Source organism: Pundamilia nyererei, unplaced genomic scaffold, assembly GCF_000239375.1.
Source record: "Pundamilia nyererei isolate P.nyererei 1_Seehausen unplaced genomic scaffold, PunNye1.0 scaffold00328, whole genome shotgun sequence".
Taxonomy (NCBI): Eukaryota; Metazoa; Chordata; class Actinopteri; order Cichliformes; family Cichlidae; genus Pundamilia; species Pundamilia nyererei.
This window is the reverse complement of record NW_005187729.1, coordinates 335,514-345,609: the sequence shown is the minus strand read 5'-3', so window position 1 is coordinate 345,609 and position 10,096 is coordinate 335,514. Positions and strand designations below refer to the sequence as shown.

The window sequence follows — 10,096 nt, the reverse complement described above, 5'->3', positions numbered from 1 at the left end:
TTTTTGGGTTCATTGAGAACATGGTTGTTGTTCAATAATAAAATTATTCCTCAAAAATACAACTTGCCTAATAATTCTGCACTCCCTGTAGTTGTCCAGGTTTGTAGGAACTGTTTTATGGAAATGAGCAGGTCAGGCTAAGACGCTCTATAAAGAAGCCCTGCCAGGGCCTCCTTTCTTTTCTTAATGGGTGCTGCTTGGTTAACAAAGCATTTTGGTTTTTGGTGTTGGCACATGCTCACTCATACACCAACGCTTTCAGACATGGCATGCATATGCTGACAATTACTCAAGCTTTTTTTAAATTTCTTTATTTCATGAAAGTATTTAACAACCTCCCAAGTCTACATATGGCCTCACACCTCATTGACATATACTTTGAGCCAGGCTGTGACGCCTTAGTGTTAATCTGCTGCTAAGGGTTTTTTTTTTTTACACTGCTGTAATTGCAGCTACTAGAGCAGCAAACTGATCTGGGTGTTTATCACCAAAGATAAATCAATAAAATTAATTGCTTTTCAATCTGGCAATAAACTACAGGGATTTCACCACAGCGCCTACATTAACCTTTAATGTTGAAATGTATCCACTTTAAAGCTTCAGAGCGCCAATGTGCAGCTGTCACTTTAAAAATAAACTCCAATACTGAGAATTAGCGATAAAATAATGATCTACAAATAATTACTTTCCACTTTGCAGGTTAAATCCTAAGAGCAATGATTTTCTGCAGTATTCATTTCCTATTCATTTCCTATGTTATTGCAACAGTGTTCTGTTTCTTATATTCTTTATTCATTTGTAATCCCTGTTTCATCATCATCTGATAACATCAACGATTGGAGTAGGCAGCGCTCAGAGATCATTTTGTGCCCCTTTTTGTGTGAGTGCACACAAAGTCTGAATCAGAAAACCTGGCTGGTAACCACACTTGTGACTGTGATTATCTTCAGCTGGGATTTGTAAAGCCAGCCGAAGTCAAAGGACCGGCTGTGTTGAAGCTCCTTTGCAGTAAACCCCTCAGGCCTGTGATAAAAATGAACTTTGCATCTGGTACAAGTTATTCTACTGTGGATGGATAATTTCAACACTTTGAGCCAACATACTGAACTAAAATTTAAACAAAAATGCAGCAATACTAGATGAAGCAGTTGACATTTAATTTTACAAGCTTTTTGGCTGTTTTATTACTGGGACACATGTTTGGGCATCTGAGGGATGTAGATTAGATAACCAAATACCATATGCTGGGTCAAGTTCTAAACATTTTTTCCAACACATTCACACATGACACTGTAATCTGCAGGCCACACAGATCTTAAAGATGAATGCAGCACTATTACTTCAGCAGATAAAAGAAGCATATGTTAGACGTCTGCAGCTGTGACAAATATCTACAGTTTGTTTTTATCTCCATTTTTCTTGTGACTCTTCACTGAAAAACACAAAGTGTCCCATTTATCATTCAGTCTCACTGTCCAGACTCTGAATCCGAGTCACTGTAGTCTGCCACCAGAGATGTGACTCCTCCTGAGCATTTACTCCGGTCCTCCACCTTTCCATTTGTCAGTTTTTTGTCTGCTTCCTCTGTAGGTCTGATATGTACTTCCTTGAAACCATCACCATTTGTCTCATTCTGAACCATTTGTTCCGATACTATACATGGGGTTTCCACTGTGGGTGTGGCCAATGAAATGTCCCCATCGCTTGTGCTGACATCATGGTGTGACTTTCTGCGGGTGATGGTGGCACACTGTTCAGTCTTGTTTCCAGACTGTGTTGTCCGTTTGCGGATTAAAGGACTGTGTGAGGAACCCAGGGCTTTGGCCACAGCTATTTCTTTCCCTTGGAGTCCAAGCTTATGGAGCAGGCTGCCTGCAGCACCACCTGGTGGTGTTGACGCAGAGTTAAACCATGAACGAGAGGCGATCTCCTTCCTTTTGCTCTGCTGTTTGTCCTCATATGCTAATCGGAAATGAGGAGAAAATAATGCAGAAATTGTAAAGGATTTCAGACATTTTCAAAGTGAGACGGTAAATAATTCACTATACGCTCTTTAAATTTATATACTTGTGACAAAATATGTTGCTTACAGTCAGGTGCCTGGTAGGTAAGTAGTGCTGCCAGTTTCTTATCCTCCTCCTTCTCTGGTAATAGTGGGATGGATAAGTTGGTTCTCATCCTCACCGCATTATCCTTCTCCTCCTGATCAGCCAGAACTTTCTTCTCTTCCTATACAGCCAAGCAACACGACAAGGAAGACATTGTATGAAACTTTTAATTTTGTCATTAAAATCCAGAGCTTGAAGGAAAATTTGAAAACAAAATCCACTCACACAGGCCTAGAGACTAGGTAGTAGCTGCCTGGCAACCACCAAATACAGGAATGTGTATTCCCTGACCAGCTGAGAGTACTATAGGTTGACTCCTGTTGGTCTGTGCAACACCGTACACTTCAAACAAGTGTAAGCTGTTGCACTGAAAACCTGTCTGTGATTACTTCAGTCAGTAGCAGATTGCCACAGTCAGCCATGGTTTATAGGAAAGGCGCAGACTTATGTATAAGCATTCGCCAACTAGCAGTAGTAAAACACCCCAAAGTGTCATGCAAACTGGAAATGAAGCTTGTTTACCTTTACAGTAAAAGTTGTGTCCTTTGAAACATGCTGGCTTCAGCAGTGGGGCACAAATTTTGTTTTAACAATGAAAACTGTCAATTTCCAAGTTCTGTGGGACAGTGGGCAATCCTACAAACTATGAGCACTAAAGTTTGTACAGCACCCGCTTTCTGGACAACTTTACAGTGACAGCCAGAAACCCACAGCAACCAGCCAGAGAACGAACATTTTGGTTCTGATGTCCAGAGGCTGCCTGGTGGGGTCGCTGACAGACGTCTAGGCCCGTGATAACACAAAGGTATGTAAAAGGATGAGTAAAAGACCATTACAGAGAGTGTTGAGGAAAATGCAGTTACATGCATATTTTATTTTCACTAGCAGTAGTTTAGGTCTTTAATGTGAATATCAGTTCACAGACACGTGACTAAAATAAATGAAGAAAATGCTTGATTTTTTTGAAAACACACAAAAGAAAATATGAAAAGTGCCGCTGTAGGGGGCAACAAGATTTAGCTTTTCATTTGAAACATGCTATATTCTATGCATTATAAATTAACACAGCAGACATTAAAGTTTTACTGGCATGTGTTGTATTTTTCTTTTGAAATGTGTAATGACTGAGTGAAAATATAATAATAATTTACAATGGTGTACTTTATTTTATAATGTCTTAATGTTTTCTGCAAGCAAAGGGTGTCATTCCAGCCACCGACCTTAATTTTAGGCCTGAGTGAAACATTTAGAAAATGTTACTTCTGAATGTCTAAGCAAATGAGAAAAGTAGTATTACTGCAATGGCCAAAGGGATGTCAATATCTTACTCTGAATTTCCTACGGAGGGTGCTGTTGAGCTGGAAGTCATCCTTCTTCCCGGCCTGATAGTCCTGGATCTCTGACAGAGACGGCAGAGCCTTTTTTAGCTTCTCCTTGTCTTTCCCACCGTGGTCCAGTTTGTACATGGCATCCGTCTCCAGCTTCTCCTTCTCTGCCCGCTCTGTCCAAAGAGGAACAAGGAAAGTTACATTGTATCGAGTAGCAACAAACAAGCACTTTTTTTGTAAAAATGACATCAGATTACATCAAGTATTCAAACAACCATTTGTGGAGATGTCTTTTGATGTGATATGTGCTGTCTATATGATTCTGTCCAACACAGAAAAATGATTATATCATGGTGCCCATTTTGTGCATAATATTTACACACAGTGCAGGTAAGAGCACTGACCAAACCATTTGTTTGTTTGTAAAAGCCACAACTGTGTTACCTGTAGTGAGAATCTGTTCATTCTCAGCCATGTCCCAGCGCTCCTCCTTCCTGCGAGCCCCGCTTACTATGACATAGTCACAAGTGGCTGGGTCTGTCTGCATCTCAATGTAGTTCACACAGAGATGGCACTTCATCCGAAATCTGGTTAAGGAAACAAGATTTTAATTCGAGGACAGCTTCAAGATGAATTTTACTGTGATACTGTAAAGTGCAGCATACAAACACACACGTTTATAGTTCTGATTTAAAGTTTGCACAACAGCTAAAGCTTTTTCTTTTAACAGCTGACCTGATCCCCCGTTTACCTGTAAATTGGCGTGGTGTAATAGTTCCCCACTTTCTTCTTCTCCGCATTGTACCGAACCCCTGTGCAAACAACACATCAGTGTTGTGGAAATGAAAAGCAGGACTGATTGTACCTCAAAAAAAATTATACAATCTTATCATTCATTCATTCCAAACTTACCCATGCCAATGTGATTTTTGCAGCCATCACACCAGATGTTGTAAGGCATCTCAAACCTTGATGGAACCAAAATAGATCATTAAAACATGTAATTTGGGTGAGTTTTAAAGAAAAACCCTTATATACAAAAGCTCCAGGTTCTGTTCAATGTTTCTGCCATTAAAAGGAAACGCTTTATTTTAATAGATTCACCATTTGGCTATTTTCTGTAATTTAACACAAAAATAATAAAAAAAAGTTATTATAAAACAATAAAACAATAAAACTAAATCCATACAATTCTAGACAGAAAAAAGCTAAAACTGGAGAAAAAGCCAAACAAAAATGAATACTAATCAAAAACACACAAAACTCTAATAACTATATAATACACATATACACGTACATGTATCATTTTTCTTATTTTTAATCATATGGTGATGGTGGTGGTAGAATATCATTCATGAAGCCACAGCTATACTGTGGCGTCTGTCATTTGAATGTACAAATATTTTTGTGGACGGTAACTCATACAAGACTGAAAATGTAATAATTTCCCATCTCCGGCCTCAGTTCATTACTACTCTACACGTGTGCACTAACCTGATAATGAGGATGCCCTGGGACAGTTTCCGGGCTCTCTCACGCAGGGCGTGGGTCTTATGGTAGCCGTTGAGGGATCCATGCTAAAGATAACGAATGATAAAAATGTAAGCCGTGCAAAAAAGTAAAATTAAAACAACTGACACCCATAAAGTTTGTGTGATCTAACATACCTTGGCCGGATCAAAATCTGGAGGATAATACTTGTTTGTTCCCTTTCTTTCACCCTGTCAAGAAAACAATGCAGAAGACTTTATTAATAAAGAATACAAACTATTATTCTTTAGCTAGTATTTCCAATTGTGTGCATCCCTGGAAACAGCTGAATTAAAGCTTACCATTGTGACAACTGGAACGCTGCCCCAGGAGTGAACTCACTCCTTTTCACCTGACAAAAAAAGAAGGTCAGTCATTGACACCACACTGTAACAGTAAGGTTAATGTACCTTTCATTGTAGCAATTTAAGCGCCCTCCTTAATTATTTTTAAGAATATTTGAAAAGTATCCTGTAAGTTAGGAAACATACTGTTTTCGCAAGGAACACATAGCTTTGCATATGTTATCATAGTTTCACTCCCCGGGTATCTTCTAAACCACAGACAGCATAAAACACCGCACCTCGCTACCTAATATTTCAAAAGCTGGTGAAACTGATTTCATCTGAAAGCACGTTGAAACAAATAGCCCAGTAATCTTTTAACAAACAGCTAAAGACAAAATGAAGCTCTGATTCGGATGTATAACAAAAGAAACCAACTGTCTTTGAAGCGCAAAACGTCGAGATTAGTTTGTTAAAGAGCACGTGAACACTGAAAGCATTTCTGTTACACTAGTGTCGTGTACATTAAACACTATATCAAAAGGTATTTTGACAAATTGCTGGAGAGGATGAGCTATCGCAAGCTGGCCGAAGGCTACGTAGCCTTAGCAACGCTAGCTTGCTACTTAATGTTAGCGCCTGCTACTAGCGTGAATGAGAAGAACGTGAACACAAAAACATCCATAAATAAAAAATCACTGCAGTGACATTTGAAAGATCCAACAGCTGTGATTACTCGTGGACGAAAATCTAAGGTATACTCACAAAAAACCTTGGAACTGCCGTTTGTACTGCTGCTGCACAACAACAACACCAGAGGGTTGATGGGTAATGAAGACGTAATTTCCTGGCATCGGAAGTGGCGTCACGTCGAAAAGCCCTCTGGGAAGCGCCGGTATCGGGAGAAAAAACGTGTTTTTGAGCGAGCTAAAAACAATTCACCTGTCAATGCCGCAGAAATGGAAGCGAAAGTGGAGTCATACAAACGTTATATCTGTTCGTTTAGCGGCTGCTCGGCTGCCTACAACAAACAGTGGAAACTGGACGCTCACTTGTGTAAGCACACAGGGGTGAAGCCGTACTCGTGCGAGCGCGACGGCTGCAGTAAGGCGTTCTGTAGTAAGTACCACCTAGCGAGGCACGAGCTCAGTCACAGCGGAGAGAAGCCTTTCCGGTGCACCGTGGACGGCTGCGCGGAGGCCTTCACCACCAACGCAAACCGGGCCCGACACATCGGCCGCATCCACTGCCTGGAGCCGAGGAAATACGTCTGCATGTTTGAGGGCTGCGGCCTCGAGTTCAAGAAGAACAAACAGCTCAAATCTCACATGTGTGAGCAGCACACTCAGCTGCCCCCTTATCAGTGCACTTACGAAGGCTGCCAGATGCGATTCAGCTTCCCCAGCAAACTGAAGCGTCACGAGAAGGTCCACAGAGGGTACCCCTGCAAAGAGGAGAGCTGTGTCTTCACGGGGAAGACCTGGACCGAGTACTTGAAGCACAGGAAGGAGCAGCATAGAGTCACCCTGAAGTGTGAGCAGTGTAGCCGAGTGTTCAGGGACACCTGGTTTCTGCAGCAGCATCAGCACATCCACTCTGAAATGAGAGTGGTCCTCAAATGTCCCAGGGATACCTGTGACAGGTCGTTCACCACTGCCTTCAACCTACAGAGCCACATCAGCTCCTTCCACGAGGAGCACCGACCCTTCGTCTGCACCCATGCCGGCTGTGGGAAGACGTTCGCCATGAACCAGAGCCTCCAGCGTCACAGCGTCGTCCACGACCCACAGAGGAAGAAGCTGAAGAAGCCAAGAGCCAAAAGATCTCTTGCTTCGAGGTTAAGCGGTTACTGTGAAACAAAGAGAGTGGTCTACAAAATGCAACCCGAACATGCAGCGCATAAACAGTCTTCACAAGAGAAAGCTGACCAGCCTGGCCCTTTTGAGCTGGTGTCTCTCCTACAGGACGCATCCTTGCTGTGCAGCCCTGCTGTGGACAGGCAGGGACTTACAAACACCCTGGCTACACCATTATCAGTGTAGCGTCAAATGAAGAGGAGCACCCCAGTTTTGTGTGGACAGCAGGCACTTTAACAGAGCATTTATAATATATATTATTTGTGACATGGTTGTTGGGAGTCTTGGTGTTGAACACTGGTCATTGGTTGATTCATTATAATTTACAGTCTTTCTGAAAGGGAATTCAGAATGAAGAAGTGGAACGTGATCCTGGTTGTCTGTCCTCTGGGTTATGTCCGCTGCAGTGTTTCATTGTAGAAAAACATTACACTGTTTTGTTTTTCCCCAGAGCCATTCAGTTAATTATGTTTGGTGTTTGTATTTAAGAAAATATATTTTTTTTACTGTATAAAACTTGAAAAAATGTGATGGGTGTTTTGTTACTACATAATGACAGTATTTCAATAAAACCTGTGGAATGTATTTGTTTTTCTTGAGTGCTCTTATATGTTCATTTAAATAAGTGGGTCATAATATAACCTGTCCTGGAGTTCAGTAAAACTAAAATGCAGAGCTCGGTGTTGACATTTATCTGTTGGTAATTCAAGTCTTAAGACTAATAATAAAACCGTCTTCAAATCCTTTGAACTCAGGGTTCGTACGGGTGCTTGAAATCCTTGAAAATGCTTGAATTTTAATGTTGTCTTTTCAAGGTTTGAAAAGTGCTTGAATTTCAGATGTGGAAAAATGTGCCGTGTTGACCAATCAAAAATGATATGGCAACATGTGGCATCTGGTTGTTTGGGAAGAGGGGGAAGTTTTAGGAGTGACCGGCGAGAGAGAGAGCAAGAGTTTTGATACGTGAGAGATTTGTGACGTTTACCGTGTTTGGAGTCTCTTTTAGTGTGTTGTCTTGTGTGGTTAGTGTGTAGTGTAGTCGTCGTTTTGTTTTGTGTGTCAGTTCTACTAGTGAACGTCACAGTTGCTGCCTTAAAGCCACCAAAGGCAGATTGCAGTGTAAACGCTGAGTGACACACCTGCTGTCAGACCTGCAGGTTTATCCCTGTGCTGTTCTCATCTGTGTTATAGTGGACACAGACTATTTTTTTGGAGTTGCATAAATAATTTGTGTGCCTTCTTCTTTGATGTAGAACACCTGATTGCTCTGTAAATAGTTTTAAATGGTTATATAAAAAACGTCTGAGCCTTGGCTGCATTTTTAGGTAAATAGTACCATATAACTTTGTTGTTTGCATTTTTTAAAAATGTACAGTTTCTATTTGCATTTCAAGTTATGAAAATGATTCGTTAAACATGCTTGTGGTTTTTACAGTCAAAAATATCACTTTCTACTCATGTTTTATGCACAATATTTACATATTTACAGTATGTCAAAATGAGTAAATAACAGATTGGCAAGATAAACAGTTTTTAAAGGTGAAATATAGAGGCCAAAAGTAGTCAGAAACGTCAGAAACGGCCAATTATTCCCTGGACCCCAGAGGGTTAGACGCTAAAAGCAAAGTTGTCACCAAGTACTTTTTATATTTGTGTGTATTGCAGCTTTTTTGAGTATTAACTTGGTGCCTTTGGGTGAAATAATGGTAATATGAGGGACCGATCCATATGGTCACAAAGAATAGCCACTTGTTTCTGTGCTACCAAAGTTTCGTTCAAACTGTTTATCGTCTGCACCGACACATTAAACTACTTAAACATTATAAATGTCTTCAAGCTCACACTGAGGCCTGTGGGGCACTATCAGCCGCTCAGACAGTTCACACATTTATGTGTGTTTGTATATGAATATTTCATACTTTAAGGCTGCCTGTTTATTTAAGGGAGATGAACAAAATACATTAGAATTCTACATAATAATATGACAGATGATAAATTCAATAGATTTTAAGTAGATGCTTGTGCATTCTTAAAGTCTTATATGTTGAATTGAACTATGTGATGTGTTCAAAGCCTCCCAGTCAGTGCTGTTCTCCATGCCTGTCTGACTGTACATGATGTTATTAGCACAAACACTTTAAAGGTGATCATTTAGGACTTCAGCAATAATACAGACAGCAATGTAGTTACCGTAGCAATAAAACAGTTTTATTGGGAATTAACTTAAAAAACAAACAAACATCTGTCTCCTATTTTCTGTCACACAGGAAAGAAGCATCAATATCTGATGAGAAGACTTATTTATTTCTTTTTGGGGGGTTTTTCAACAGGAGAAGAATATCTAACAAGTTGATTTGTTCACATCTTAATTTTTAAGTGAAATGTGCATTTTGAGTTTATACACTATAAGGCGCCCGTCCTTTTGCAGTATTTTTGTGTGGTGTGTTTTTCTGTCTTAACAAAAGGGGATCAAAGGTATTTAAGTTTGTTTTAATTTTCACATGGTCTTACAGAAGTGATGTGAATTGAAACATGCACTTTTTTGAGGGGGGGGGTGCTGGAAAAAAGCTTGAAAAGGGACCTTGAAAGTGCTTAAATATGTACTTGAATTTCACCCTGTGAACTGCAGCATAATCTAAAACACTAATTTTTTCACAGTGATGATAACAGTGGTATTTATTTGGAAATAATGTCTTGCTGTTTAGCATTTTTGTTCACATCCCAGTCTTTAAAGAGTTTAGGAATGAAAACGAAACTTTCACCCTGACACTACATGGCTAAACATAACAATAAAAACATCTGTACATGCCTGTTTATAAAATACAATAAATGAATTATATTCTGTTTTGCTTTAGAAGTGTTTCTAAGTTTCAGGTGTGTGCAGGTATCCCAGAAGTCTTAAAAATATATTAATTACATCTAATAATAAAAAGCCTTGAGTACTAATTTGTTTAAAAGGCTTTGCATCGTGATGCAACTTTGGTGCTCTA

The 10,096-nt window shown here is 40.0% G+C and overlaps 2 protein-coding genes across 2 annotated transcripts; one reads left to right on the top strand and one right to left on the bottom strand.

Moving 5' to 3' along the window:
• Positions 1-422: 422 nt before the first annotated feature.
• yju2b (YJU2 splicing factor homolog B) lies at positions 423-6,075 on the bottom strand. Its single transcript, XM_005751816.1, has 10 exons — positions 6,016-6,075; positions 5,269-5,318; positions 5,104-5,157; positions 4,931-5,013; positions 4,349-4,404; positions 4,188-4,248; positions 3,881-4,023; positions 3,437-3,609; positions 2,091-2,229; positions 423-1,962 (listed from the first exon to the last, which is right to left on the bottom strand). Exons 2-10 carry the CDS (start codon positions 5,269-5,271, stop codon positions 1,469-1,471), a joined length of 1,206 nt encoding a protein of 401 aa, XP_005751873.1. The 5' UTR covers positions 5,272-5,318; positions 6,016-6,075; the 3' UTR covers positions 423-1,468.
• On the top strand, positions 6,018-7,691 carry LOC102212124 (transcription factor IIIA-like). The gene has a single exon (XM_005751817.1). The coding sequence runs from the start codon at positions 6,075-6,077 to the stop codon at positions 7,290-7,292; it is 1,218 nt and encodes a 405-aa protein (XP_005751874.1). The 5' UTR covers positions 6,018-6,074; the 3' UTR covers positions 7,293-7,691.
• Positions 7,692-10,096: the final 2,405 nt, after the last annotated feature.